The sequence below is a fragment of the Chiloscyllium plagiosum genome, unplaced genomic scaffold, assembly GCF_037043375.1.
Source record: "Chiloscyllium plagiosum isolate Xiang-an unplaced genomic scaffold, Cpla_swu_hap1 HiC_scaffold_3, whole genome shotgun sequence".
Classification (NCBI taxonomy): Eukaryota; Metazoa; Chordata; class Chondrichthyes; order Orectolobiformes; family Hemiscylliidae; genus Chiloscyllium; species Chiloscyllium plagiosum.
The window spans coordinates 99,947,683-99,962,994 of NW_028270141.1; the positions used below are offsets into that span (position 1 = coordinate 99,947,683).

At 42.4% G+C, this 15,312-nt stretch overlaps 1 protein-coding gene across 2 annotated transcripts in view; it reads right to left on the minus strand.

Moving 5' to 3' along the window:
- LOC122547436 (uncharacterized) overlaps positions 1–15,312 on the minus strand; it is a 75,311-nt gene that overhangs the window by 25,207 nt on the left and 34,792 nt on the right. For both annotated transcript variants that reach the window (XM_043686073.2, XM_087981915.1), the window contains one exon: positions 6,661–6,794. In XM_043686073.2, coding sequence (XP_043542008.2) covers positions 6,661–6,794 — 134 coding nt within the window. The remainder of the gene's footprint in view (positions 1–6,660; positions 6,795–15,312) is intronic.

A 15,312-nucleotide genomic window follows, 5' to 3' on the forward strand; every position in this document is an offset into this window, starting at 1 on the left:
CAGGTTCCCCCCCTCAATCTCCTTTTTTTCCTAAAAGAAATCCTAACCTACTCAACCTCTCTCCATAGCTAGCACCTTCCATATCAGGCAACATCCTCGTAAACATTCTCTGCACCCTCTCCAAAATGTCCACATCCTTTTGGTAATGTGGCCACCAGAACTGTAGAGTATTCTAAATGCGGCTTGTTCAATTTTAACATGACCTGTCAGCTCTTATACTCAATACACTGTCTGATGAAGGTAAGCATACCATATGTCTGTGGTATCCACCTGTACAGCCACCTTCAGGGTACAATGGACCTGAACTCCCAGATTTTCTACTCATCAACTTTTCCCAAGGCTCTTCTGTTTACAGTATAGTTGACTTCCCACCTCTCTGACCAACTCTCCAGTCTATCTATCAACTCCTGTATTCTTTGACAGCCCCCTATGCTTTCTGCTACTCCACCAATCTTCGTGTCATCTGCAAATTTACTGATCATACCAACAATGGCCTCTTCCAGATCATTTACATATATTACAAACAACAGCGGCCCCAGCACTGATCCCTGTGGAACACCACTGGTCACCTTTCTCCATTTCGAGAAACTCTCTTCAACTACTACTCTCTGTCACCGGTTGCTCTACTAGCTATTTATCCATTTAGCTAGAACACCCTGCACACCATGTGACTTCACCTTCTCCATTAACCTACCATGGGGAACCTTTTCAAACACCTTACTAAAGTCCATGTATATGACATCTACAGCCCTTCCTTCATCTGTCAACTTGGTCATTTACTCAAAGAACTCTATTAAGTTGGTAAGGCACAATCTCCCCCGCACAAAACCATGTTGCCTATCGCTGATAAGCCCATTCTCTTCCAAATATAAATAGATTCTATCCCTCAGTACCTTCTCCAGCAACTTTCCCACCAATGACGTCAGGCTCACTGGTCTGTAGTTACCTGGGATATCCCTACTGCCCTTCTTGTACAGGGGGACAACATTAGCAACTCTCCAGTCCTCTGGCACTTCACCTGTGTTTAAGGATGCCACAAAGGTATCTGTCAGGGCCCCAGCTCTTTCCTCTCTTGCCTCCCTCAGTCACCTGGGATAGATCCCATTCGGTCCTGGGGATTTATCCACCTTGATATCCTTTGGCCTACCCAATACATCCTCCCTCCTTATCTCAACATGATCCAGAATAAACAAACTTCTATCTCTAATCTTAACATTCATCATGTCCCTTTCCTCAGTGAACACTGATGCAAAGTAATCATTGAGAATCTCACCCATTTTCTCAGGTTCGACACACAACCTTCCTTCCTTATCCTTTAGTGGACCAACCCTTTCTCTAGTTACCCTCTTGCTTCTTCTATAGGAATAAAGGCCTTGGGATTCTTCTTAATTCTGCTCACTAAAGTTATTTCATGACCCCTTTTAGTCCGCTTGATTCCTCGTTTAAGATTGGTCCTACTCTCTTGATATTCCTCCAAGGCCCGCTCTGTTCTTAGCTGCCTGGACCTTGTGTATGCTTCCCTTTTCCTCTTGAAATTTCTCCTGTCATCCACGGTTCACAAATCTTGCTCTTCCTATCCCTTGTTTTCAAACAGACATGCCTGTCCTGCACTACCTTTGAAAGTCTCCCACACATCAAATGTGGATTTCCCTTCAAATAGCTGCTCCCAATCCACATTTTCCAGCTCCTGCTGAACTTTGGTATAATTGGCCTTGGCCCAGTTTAGTAGTCTTCCCTAAGGACCACTCTCATCTTTGTCCACAAGTATTCCAAAACTTACAGAACTGTGGTCACTATTCCCAAAGAAATCCCCCACTGTAACCCCTACCACCTGGCCTGACTCATTCCCCAACACCAGGTACAATATGGGCCCTTCCCTAGTTGGACCATTGACATACTGGTCTAGAAAACTTTCCTGGATGTTCCTTACAAATTCTGCCTTATCCAGACCTCTGACACTAAGTGTATCTTAGTCAATGTTGAGAAAATTAAAATCTCCCATCACTACCACCCTGTTGCCTCTACATCTTTCCATAATCTGTTTACCTATTTGTTCTTCTACCTCATACTCACTATTGGGAAGCCTGTAGTCCAGCCCCAGCCATGTAACTGCACCCTTCTTATTTCTCAGCTCTACCCATAATGCATCACTGCACTAGTCCTCCATAGTGTCCTCCTTTAGCACAGTCGTGATATCATCCCTGACCAGCAATGCAACTCCTCCCCACCCCATCTTTTACTTCCTTCCCTGTCCTGTCTGAAGCATCTATATCCTGGAACATTTAGTTGCCAATCATGCCCTTCCTTCAACCAAGACTCTGTGATCGTAATAACGTCATACTCCCAGGCACCAATCCAAACCCTAAGCTGGTCTGCCTTACGCACTATATACTTGCATTAAAGCATGTGCACTTCAGACCACCAGTTCCTTTGCATTAATCTGCTCTCTGCCTACTCTTCCCCTTGGTAATGCTAACTTCATGATCCTGTTCCTTATAGTCTCTAGTTTCCTCCTCACTGTCGACTAGTTCCAAGCCCCCTGCCACATTATTTTAAAACCACACCAACAGCAGTAGCAAAAACTCCCCCAAGGACATTAGTTTCAGTCTGGTTCAGGTGTAGACCATCCAAATTGTAATAGTCTCACCTTCCCCAGAACCCGTCCCAACATCCCACAAATCTGAACCCCTCCCTCCTACAACATCCCTCAAGCCACGTGTTCATCCTGCCTATTGTTTCATTTCTACCCTGGCTAGCACTTGGCACTGGTAGCAATTCTGAGATCACTACCTTTGAGGTCCCCCTCTTTAACTTCACTCCTAGCTCCCTGAATTCTGCTTTCAGGACCTCATCTCATTTTTTAGTTATATCGTTGGTGCCTATATGCACCACGACAACTGGCTGTTCACCCTTCTCTTTCAGAATGCTCTGCAGCTGATCGGTGACATCCCTGACCTGAGTACCTGGGAGGCAACATACCATCGGGGAGTCTCATTTTCGGCCACAGAACCACCTATCTACTCCCCTTCCAATAGAATCCCCTATGACTATGACCCTATCAGTCTTTTTCCCGCCCTTCTGAACAGTAGAGCCCACCATGGTACCATGATCCTGACAACTGCTGCCCTCCTCTGGGGAGCCATCTCTCCCAACAGTATCCAGAACGGTATACCTGTTTTGGAGGAAGATGACCGTAGGGGATACCTGCACTGCCTTCCTACTCTCTCTGCCTTTTGGTCACCCATTCACCTCTCTCTTAGTAATTCTAATATGCGGTGTGACCAATTCACTAAACGTGCTATCCACGACCTCCTCAGCATCGCAGATGCTCCACAGTGAGTCCATCTGCAGTTCCACAGCTGTCATGCGGTGAAACAAGAGTTGCAGCTGGACACACTTCTTGCAAGTGTAAGAGTCAGGAACGTCAGCCACGTCCCTGAGCTCCCACATCAAGCAAGAGGCACATGCCACAGGTCTGAGGGGCCCTGCTGTTGTAAGCCTTAGATTTTAACTAACTAATACCAAACAATGCACTTAAATATATAAAATTTAAAAAATCTTATCTTACAGAGTCCTTTTCTTCTGCTTAGATGGGGGGGTGGGGGGCTGTAGGGAAATACTATATGTGCAGTATCTCAGGTTTAGCCACTGCCCAAATATATACCAAGTCCTTACCTTCCAAGCAATCTCCTGGTCCCCAATGTCACGTCTGCTCTGTCTCCCACTGCTCTTGGACAAGAAAAAGGTAGAGCCAGTTGACAGAGTGAGTGTGAAGTATCAGAAAGAAGATGGTGGAATGGAGAAGAATACCGACATCTTCCTACAATGCCGGACATTCCTCCAGAAACTGAGACCAGGTGGCAATCTTGGACCAGGCTGGCATGGCCTGGTGTTCTGGTCTGCAGTGCTGGTCCTGGGGGAAGAGGAAGTCTCGCTTATGCACCACCTCAGTCCAGGATCTTGCCCACAAAGTACGGTGACAATTTCTCCCTTTTCACCTTGTCCAGGTCAAATGTCAGAAACCATGCAGGGCTGGTCCGATTGAAGATGCATGTCCAGATGCACAACAGCCTTTTAAATATGGTGACGGTTCCAGGAATGCCAATCAATTCTAGGATCTCCAGGGAGTGACGGATTGATGTGGGAACAGCGTGTGATAAGATGGGACAGAAATAGAGCATGATATTCATTGTAAGGGCTGAAATGCCAATTAACTCAGTGACTTTGGGAAGATACAGCAAGAAATGTTGCCTGCCCTGAGCAAACTTGTCCAACCAAACCTGACTTGACTTACATGTAAGATTCTGCAGCCCCCACCCCTGCACTTTGTACTTTTATTCATTTGTGTGGTTAACAGGTTGTGGACACCAAAGGCTAGTTCAACATTTGTTGCGCATGCAATTGCCTGTGAGAAAGTGATGATGAGCTGCCACCTTAAACATTCACAGTCTATGTGAAGTGGATCCAAGTGCAACATTTGAAAGGCATCTGGATGGGTATATGAATAGGAAGGGTTTGGAGGGATATGGGCCGGTGCTGGCAAGTGGGACCAGATTAGGTTGGGATATCTGGACGAGTTGGACCGAAGGGTCTGTTTCCATGCCGTACATCTCTATGACTCTATGTGCTGTTAGTGAGCTCAAAGATTGAGCTTGTGAAAGTAAAGGAATGGTGATATAGTTCTATCTCAGGGATGGTGGGGAACTGGCTTGTAATGGCATTCTGATATATCTGCTGCCCCTGTCTGTTTTGGTGGTTGAGTTTGCAGGTTGTACGATGCTATCAATGGAGGCTTGATGAGTTCCTGTAGTTCATCTTGTGATTGTACACACTGCTGTCACTGTGTGTCTATGGTGGAGTGAGTGAATGTTAAGCCAGTGAACAGGGTGATAACCAAGATGTTAGTTTTGCCATAGATGATGTAGAATGTTTTAAGTGGTGTTGGGTTTGTGCTCTTCAAGACAGCATTCCATCACATTTGACTTGTGTCTTGTCGATGATGGACAGGCATTAGAGACTCAGGATGTGAGTTACTGACTGCAGAATTCCTAACCTCTAACCTGCTCTTGTAGCCACATTTACTTGGCTATCCCAGTTCAAGTTAATAGTAACCCCAAGATGTTAATAATAGGGCATTCAGTGATGGTAATGCCACTGAATGCCAAGTGGAGCTGGTTAGATTCTCTCTTATTGGAGAATGTCAAAACCTGGCACTTGTGCAGTGTGAATATTACTTGCCATTTATTGGCCCAAGTCTCAAGGGTATTCAAGTGTATTTGTACACTGATATAGTCTGCTTCAGAATCTGAGGAGACAAGAAGGTGCTGAACAATTAGCAAACATCCCCATTCTGATATTATGATAGAGGGAAGGTCACTGATGAAGCAGCTGAAGATGGTTGGGCCTAGCACACTATCATGAGGAACTCCCACAGCATAATGTATATAATACTAACATTTCTAGAATTGGGCCACTGGACATAGACTTCCAGTCACAAAAATACTGTTTGACCACCACCTCGGCTATCTGCCTCTAAACCAAATTTGGATCCATTTTGCCAAATTGCACTAGATCCCATGGATTCTTAGCATTTTAACTATTCTGCCATGTCAGACCTTGTCAAAAGCCTTACTGAAGTTGATGCAGACTACATCAGCTATGGATTATTTGTCAAGTGCTATTATCACTGTGCTGTCATTTTATCCTGCTCTGCTGTACACTACTTACTTTGTGACTAATTTTTATCTTTTACATATAAAGAGAGCGAGAGAGACAGACAGAAGACATACCCATTAACCCTAATCTGTCTTCTGCCTCTAAATCAATCACCAAACCAAGTCAATTACTTGTCTTCAATTCCATGAGATTTAGTTTTACCTATTTGTTTCTTCTGGCATCTACCAATACTATATTCACAGATAATGCACTGACTACTACTTTAGTCACTTCTTCAAAAACTTTTATTAGGTTGATTTACCCTTTACAACACCATATTGACTCTCTTGAGTCAGCTCAAATCTTTCCAACATTTGTATGCTCCTTCCCTGATTATAGGCGATGATAGGTGGAATACTTCTTTCATGCTTACCAAGGCATAATGCAAGGAAGATACAGAACATTTTTCCAGCCAGCAGTGACGTTATGCACTTCCAAATCCCCAGAATAACATAGCTAGATGCAGAATTAGCTTCTTTTACGAGGCTCACTTACATGTCTGAACCCCAAGTTTAGAAACGTGTCAGTGTTACATTCATTTCCTCTATTTGTAAACACTTGAGGCAATTTTGCAAGTAGTCCTTAAATGTGGATGATCTCAAGCTGCACTCTGAGGTCTTGAATCAGACCACTCCCACCTGACTCTAATTGGAACCTTTTCTGCTGAAATAGCGCACTGCTTTTAGGCAAAGATGGAAGAACAATTATCAACCAACAATAGTGGGAACGGGTCTCCAAGCAGATTTCATTTTTTATTGTTTCTGGTTAACCAGTAATGCTGCAGTCAAACCCAATAAGTAATGCTTACTAGATTGATAGCAATATATATCATGTGCTTCTGGAACCACAGTAAGGCTAGCGCAAATGTTTTACTTTTGTTCACACTGAAGTCCTAAACCATGCAAATAATTTGCCTAGATTTTGAAAGCATCAAATATCTCCTACCGTGTTGGAATGATTCTCTGTTAGAATGCTGAGAACAGAAAGAGCTGCTTCATTCACAAGTTTATTGGAGAACTTCAACAATTCATGTAACTGAGGCAAGTAGTTCATGGCCACAATATCATCTTGAATGTCGGCTGTAATGAAGAAAAATATCACCAGCACATTGTGAAAAACAATTCATAACATTTCTTCTCAAGCCAGAGCTACTCAACAAAATAAGATATAAACTCATTGAAAGCGAGGAGTGAATTTGGACTACTTCCTATGAAGAATTTAATTCTGTGCTGAGTATGCTGTAATGTAGACTGACACCAGTGTTCTGACATTAAAAAAATAGCAGAGGCATGGGATCAGGTTTGTTAAGTTTCCATAAATTAAATGCAAAAAAAAAAGGCATGAAAACAAGGTAGCAAGAAGAGAAGCAATGATCATAGAGTCATAGAGATGTACAGCACGGAAACAGACCCTTCAGTCCAATCCATCCATGCCAACCAGATATCCCAATCCAATCTAGTCCCACCTGCCATCACCCGGCCCATATCCCTCCAACCCCTTCCTATTCATAAACCCATCCAAATGCTTCTTAAATGTTGCAATTGTACCAGTTTCCACCACTTCCTCTGGCAGCTCATTCCATACATGTACCACACCTCTGTGTGAAAAAGTTACCCCTTAGGTCTCTTTTATATCTTTCTCCTCTCACCCTAAAACTATGCCCTCTAGTTCTGGACTCCCCACCCCAGGGAAAAGACTTTGTCTATTTATCCTCTCCATGCCCCTCATAATTTTGTAAACATCTATAAGGTCACCCCTCACCCTCCGACGCTCCAGGGAAAACAGCTCCAGCCTATTCAGTTTCTCCCTATAGCTCAAATCCTCCAACCCTGGCAACATCCTTGTAAATCCCTTCTGAACCCTTTCATGTTTCACAACATCTTTCCAATAGGAAGGAGACCAGAATTGCATGCAATATTCCAACCAATGGCCTAACCAATGTCCTGTACAGCTGCAACATGACCTCCCAACTCCTGTACTCTGACCAATAAAAGAAAGCATATCAAATGCCTTCTTCACTACCCTATCTACCTGCGACTCCACTTTCAAGGAGCTATGAATCTGCACTCCAAGGTCTCTTTGTTCAGCAACACTCCCTAGTACCTTACCATTAAGTGTATATATCCTGCTAAGATTTGCTTTCCCAAAATGCAGCACCTTGCAATTATCGGAATTAAACTCCATCTGCCACTTCTCTGCCCATTGGCCCGTCTGGTCAAGATCCTGTTGTAATCCGAGGTAACCCTTTTCGCTGTCCACTACACCTCCAATTTTGGTGTCATCTGCAAACTTACTAACTGTATCTCTTATGCTCGCATCCAAATCATTTATGTAAATGACAAAAAGTAGAGGACCCAGCACCGATCCTTGTGGCACTCCATTGGTCACAGGCCTCCAGTCTGAAAAACAACCTCCCACCACCACCTTCTGTCTTCTACCTTTGAGCCAGTTCTGTATCTAAATGGCTAGCTCTCCCTGTATTCCGTGAGATCTAACCTTGCTCACCAGTCTCCCATGGGGAACCTTGTCGAATGCCTTACTGAAGTCCATATAGATCACATCTACTACTCTGCACTCATCGATCCTCTTTGTTACTTCAAAAACTCACTGGTCTGTAGTTCCCTGGCTTGTCCTTACCACCCTTCTTGAACAGTGGCACCACGTTTGCCAACCTTCAGTCTTCCGGCACCTCACCTGTGACTATCGATGATACAAATATCTCAGCAAGAGGCCCAGCAATCACTTCTCTAGCTTCCCACAGAGTTCTGGGTACACCTGATCAGGTCCTGGGGACTTACCACCTTTATGCGTTTCAAGACATCCAGCACTTTCTCCTCTGTTTTATGGACATTTTGTAAGGTGTCACCATCTGTTTCCCTAGTGTCTATATCTTCCATATCCTTTTCCACAGTAAATACTGATGCAAAATACTCATTTAGTATCTCCCCCATTTTCTGTGGCTCCACACAAAGGCCACCTTGCTGATCTTTGTAATTTTGAATCACATTCTGCTCAGAGTGTACCAAGCAAAGTATTCAATAATAGAGATCATGAAAATAGTAAAAAAAAAAGAACTACTAGCTATGCGTTTGAATGCATTTGGAACAAAACAGATAAATTGACATAAAAATAACAATAAATTAGTAAGGTCTGATAGCCATCACACAGACATGATGACAAAATGAATATTCAATAGTTTATGACATTTGGGAAGGACAGGAAGTTTGGAAAAGGTAGAGGCCCTTAATTTTGGAAATCATGTTGTAAAATCATTTTGAGTAGAATTGAGAAACAATGAAGAAACCAGATGTTGGAGTAGTCACACTGTGGGATGAGGTAGAACATAGAACATTACTGTGCAGTACTGGCCCTTTGGCCCTCGATGTTGCACCGACCTTTGAATCAGTCAGAAGCCCATCTAACCTACACTATTCTATTTTCATCCATATATCTAGCCAATGTCCATTTAAATGCCCTTAAAGTTGGTGAGGCAGGACTCCAGAATGAACATTTCCCATCAACCACCACTCTGTCTTCTTTCAGCTAGCCAATTTCTGATCCAAGCTGCTAAATCACCCTCAATCCCATGCCTCCATATTTTCTGCAATAGTCCACTATGGGGAATTTCATCAAACGGTTTAATGAAATCCATATACACCACATTAACCGCTTTACCCTCATCCATCTGTTTGGTCACCTTCTCCAAGAACTCAATAAGGTTTGAGAGGCACAACCTACCTTTCATACAACTGTGTTGACTATCCTTAATCAAATTTTACCTTTCTAGATTATTATAAATCCCATCTCTTATAATCCTTTCCAACACTTTACCCACAACCGAAGGCTCACTGGTCTATGACTACCAGGGTTGTCCCTACTCCGCCCCCTTGAGCAAGGGAACAACATTTGCTATCCTCCAGTCTTCTGGCACTATTCCTGTAGACAACGATGACATAAAGATCCAAGCCAAAGGTTCTGCAATCTCCTCCCTAGCTTCCCAGAGAATCCTGGTATAAACCCCATCTGGCCCAGGGGATTTACCTATTGTCACACTTTCCAGAATTGCTAACACCTCCTCCTTATGAACCTCAATTCCATCTAGTCTAATAGCCCGTATTTCAGTATTCTCCTCGACCACATTTCTTTTTCCAGTGTGAATACTAACGAAAATATTCATTTAGCGCTTCTCCTATCTACTCGGACTCCACGCACAACTTCCCATAACTGTCCTTGACTGGCCCTAATTTTTCCTCTAGTCATTCTTTAATTCCTGATATACCTATAGAAAGCTTTAGGGTATTCCTTTATTCTACCTGCCAAGAACTTCTCATGTTCCCTCCTGGCTCTTCTTAGCTCTCTCTTTAGGTCTTTCCTGGCTAACTTGTAACTGTCAAGCACCCTAACTGAGCCTTCACGTCGCATCTTTACAAAAGCTTCCTTCTTCCTCTTGACAAAAGCTTCAACTTCTTTAGTAAACCACAGTTCCCTCCCTCGACCATTTTCTCCCTGCCTGACAGGTGCATACTTATCAAGGACCCGCAGTAGCTATTTCTTGAACAAGCTCCACATTTCAATTATACTCAATCCCTGTAATTTCCTTCCCCATCCTCTGCATCCTAAATCTTGCCTAATCATATAATAATTGCCTTACCCCCAGTTTTAACTCTTGCCCTGTGGTATATACCAATTCATTTCCATTGCTAAAGTTAACATAACAAATTGCGATCACTATCACCAAAGTGCACACCCACCTCCAAATCTACCACCTGACCTGGTTCGTTACCCAGTACTAAATCCCACGTGGCCTCATCTCTTATTGATCAATCCACATACTGTGTCAGGAAGCCATCCTGCACACATTGGTCAAAAACTGACCAATCTAAAGTATTCAAACTATAGTATTTCCAGTCAATATTTGGAAAAGTCAAGTCCTCCATAACAACTACCCTGTTACTTTTGCTCCTATCCAGAATCATCCTTGCAATCCTTTCCTCTACATCATTGGAACTTTTCAGAGGCCTATAGAAAACTCCCAACAGTGTGACCTCTCCTTTCCTGTTTCTACCTCAGCCCATACTACCTCAGTGGACCAGTCCTCATCAAAGGTCCTTTCTGCCACTGTAATACTAACAATGCCTCACCTCCCCTTCTTTTACTACTTTCCCTCTCCTTACCGAACCATCAAAACCTGCAAAGCCATTCCTTCCCCACTCTATTCATGTCTCCAAAATGGCCACAACATTGAAATCCCAGGTACCAACCCATGCTGTAAGTTCACCCACCTGGTGCTCCTAGTATGAAGTAAACACACTTTAAACCAACTTCCTGCCTGCTGGTACACTGTTGCAACCTTGAAACCTTATTTATAATCTCACTACTCTCAACCTGCTGTACCTTGGAGTTACAATTGAGATTCCCATACCCCTGCTGAATTAGTTTAAACGCTCCTGAAGACCATTAAGCAATCAACAATGGCAATATATTTCCAAGTCAAGAGGGTGAGTGCCTTGGAAGGGAATTTGCTGGTGGTGGTGTTCCTATGTATCTACTGCCCTTGGCCTTCCAGGTATAAATAGTCATGTGTTTGAAAGGTGCTGTCTAAGGATCTTAGCTGAATTTCTGCAAATGCATCTTGTAGATAGTACATAATGCAGCTATATAGTGTCAATGGTGAAGTGACTGAATGTTTCTGCTTGTGGTGACAATCAAGCAGGGTGCATTATCCTGAATGGTATAAAGTTTCTAGAGTGTTGCTGGGGCTTTCCATCCATGCAAGTGGGAACTATTCCATCACACTCCTGACTTGTGCCTTGCAGATGGTGGACAAGTTTTGGGAAGTCAGATGGTGAGTTATTCACCGTGATATTCTTTGCTTCTGGACTGCTCCTGTGCCAATGTATTTATATGGTTAGTCCAGTTAAGTTTCTGGTCAACATGCCAGGATGTTAACAGTGGGTGATTCAGTGAGGGTAATGACATTGAATGCCAAGGGGTGGTTGCAGTTGGTCATTGCCTGGCATCTGCTTGGCCCAAATATTACTTACTGCTTTCCAGGCCAAGCCTGGATATAGTATTTCAGTATCTGAGGAGTCGTGAATGGTGCTGAACATGATGCAATCATCAGCGAACCTCCCCACTTCTGACCTAATGATAGAGGGAAGGTCATTGACGTAGCAACTGAAGATGGTTCAGCCTAGGACACTACCCGGAGGAAATCCTGTAGATATGCCCTGGAGATGAGATGACTGACCTCCAACAACTACATTCACCTTTGTATGTGCCAGGTATGATTCCAGCCAGCAGAGGGTTTGCCCCCAGTTCTCACTGACTCCAGTTTTGCTAGAGTTCCTTAATACCACACCATGGAAAATGCACAGATGTGAAGGGCTGTCACTCTCACCTCACCTCTGAGAAAGGTACGGCAATGATCATGGGTGATTTTAATCTACATATAGATTGAATGAGTCAGTTTGGTAATGGTATTCTGAATAATATTTTCATTGGATATTCATGGAACAGCTTCTTAGAGCAGCCTTTTCTAGTCCCAACAACAGAGCATGCTGCAATGTACTTGAACTCTGGAGTAGTTGGGCATCTGTAGCTTTCAACAATTGTAATATCATTCATTTTTTTAATCTTGGATTGAAGGAGAGAAGGATGGATCACACATTCATGTTTTAAACTTAAGCAAGGGAAATTACGAGGGCATGAATACAGAGTTGACCATAGAACGCTGGAGAACTATGATAAAGGATAAGGTGATCTAGATAGTGTGTCAGAAAATTAAGGAGATGTTTCAGAATATTCAGAAAATGTGATAAAGGGAAACGATGGGTGCACTGTAGTTAGATTTCTAAAAGGTATTTGAGAAAATGAAACAAAGATTAGTTTGCAAAGTAAGTTATGGTGTCGGTCATAACATTTTAGATGATTTGGTTGCCTATTAGGAAGCAGGTGGCGGCCAAAATGGGTTGTTTTTGGGTTGGCAGGGTGTAACAAGTAGAGTGCCATTGTTATCAACGTTGAATTTCAATCATTTACAATCTATATAAATGACTTGGATGAAGGGACTAAACGCATGGTGGGTAAATTTGCTGATAGTACAAAGATAGGTAGGAAAGTAAGTTGCAAAGAAGCTATAAATCTGGGTGGGACATGGTGGGTTAAGTGAGTGTGCAAAAAATTGGCAGTTGGAATATAATGTGGGAAAATCTGAACTTGTCCAGGAAGTACAGAAAAGCAGCATATTTAGAAGAAGTGAAATTGCAAAACTCTTGAGGTACACTGGGATTAGGATGTCCTGGGCAAAAGTGAGGACTGCAGATGCTGGAAATCGGAGTCTAGATTACAGTGGTGCTGGAAAAGCACAGCAGGTCAGGCAACATCCGAAGAGCAGGAAAATTGCCATTTCAGGCAAAAGCCCTTCATCAGGAATGAATGAATTCCTGATGAAGGGCTTTCGCCCGAATCATGGATTTTCCTGCTCCTTGGATGCTGCCTGACCTGCTGTGCTTTTCCAGCACCACTCTAATCTAGACTTAGAATGTCCTGGTCCATGAAGCACAAAATGTTTGTGCACAGGTACAGCAAGTGATTAGGATGTCAAATGTTTATTACAAGGGAATGGAATATAAAAGCAGGGATGGGTTGTAATTGTTGTATGGAGAGCTTTGGTGAAATTAAGTGGTAATGTCTGCTATAAGGAAGATGTAAAGTGGTTTCAGTAGAATTTAGACATGCCTAGGAATTGAACAAGAACATGGTAGATGGAATATAATGTGGAAAAATATGAGGTTATCAACTTTGGGAGGAGAAACAGATATGCAAAGTATTTCTTAAATGATGAGAGGTTGGAAAGTGTTGATGTACCCAGACATCGTTATCGATGAGTCACTGAAGTCGAACATTCAGATGCAGCAAGCTATTAGGAAAGTTAGTGGAATGTCAGCATTTATTGCAGGAGCATTTTTGAGTACAGAAGTAGTAATATGTTGTTTCAATTGTGTAGAAATTTTGGTTGACTGCGGTTGGAGTACTGAGTGCAATTTTATCTCTCCTTATCTCAGGAAAGATATTATTACCATTGAGGAAGTGCAACTAATGTTCACCAGACCTGGTCCTGGGATAGTGGGACTAACTTATAAAGAGGATCTGGGCAAACTTGGCCTGCATTTTCTTAAGTGTCAAATAATGAGAGGTGATCTCATTTACAAAATACTAATTGGTTTGGATAGGGTAGATGCAGACGATGTTGTCCCTAGTTGGGAAGTCCACAAATAGCATAGAATTTAAAAATTAGGTGGATGCCACTTAGGTCTGAGATGAATAGAAATATTTTTACTCAGAGGGTTGTGAAATTGTGGAAATCTCTACTAGAGAATGTTGTGGAGGCTCAGTCTTTGAGGATGTTTAGATTTGAAATTTCTGATTACAATTAGCGTACAGGGTTATGGAGATAGAGAGCAAAAGGCATTGAAGTGTTCAATTAGTAATGATTGTATTAAATGGCTAGGCAGGCTCAATGGGCTGAATGGCTTAGTATGTTCCTATTGAGGCCTACATCTGGAGTACCACACATAGTTTTGATCTTTTCTCAGGAAGGATGTAAATGCATTAGAAACAACTCAGAGGAGGTTCATTCAGCTGATACCGGGGATGAGCAGGTTATCTCAAGAGGAAGCTGATATAGGGTGGGCCTGATTCCACCTGTGTTCAGTACAACAGAATGTCCTATTATTGAACCCAGGGATCTAATAAGACGAGCCAGGAAATGGCAGAAGAGTTGAACAAATTTGCATCAGATTCCATTCCAAAAATACTACATAATCAAAGGTCTAAAGGGGGAGGGAGAAGGAAATAGATACAATAATTATCATTGGAGAAGAAGTGCTAGGGAAACTAATAGGGCGAAAGGCTGACCTGATGGGTTATATCAGAATTTTAAAGGAAGTAGCTTTTGAAATAATGAATACACTGGTGGTAATGTTCTTGGAATCCTTAAATTCTGGGAAAGTCTGGAAAACTACCAATGTAACACAGCTACTCAAAAAAGGAAGGAAACAATAATAAATAAACATAAACAAATTTGTGTAATTTTTGACATTGGGAAAATGTTAAAGTCTATTACAAAGGATGTAATAACAGAGCATTTAGAATCATATGTTATAATCAAGCAGAGTCAGCATGGCTTCATGAAGAGGAAATCATTCCTGACAAGCTTGTTTCGAAACAAAAACAAAAACTGCTGGGAAAGCTGAGCATGTCTGGCAGTATCTGTGGACAGATATCAGAATTAATGTTTCAGGTCCAGTGACCCTTTCAGTGAATAATCAACCTGAAACATTTAACTCTAATTTCCCTGCACAGATGCTGCCAGATTTGCTGAGCTTTTCCTACAATTTCTGTTTTTGTTTCCGATTTCCAGCATCCACAGTACTTTTGGTTTTTATTATGCTTATTACAGTTCTGTAAAGAATGTAACAGGCAGAGTAAATAAAGGGGAACCAGTAGACATATTTATGATTGGATTTGCAGAAGGCATTCACTCCTGGACTGCAAATCAGGTTACTTAATAATGTAATATACTACCCTCAATAC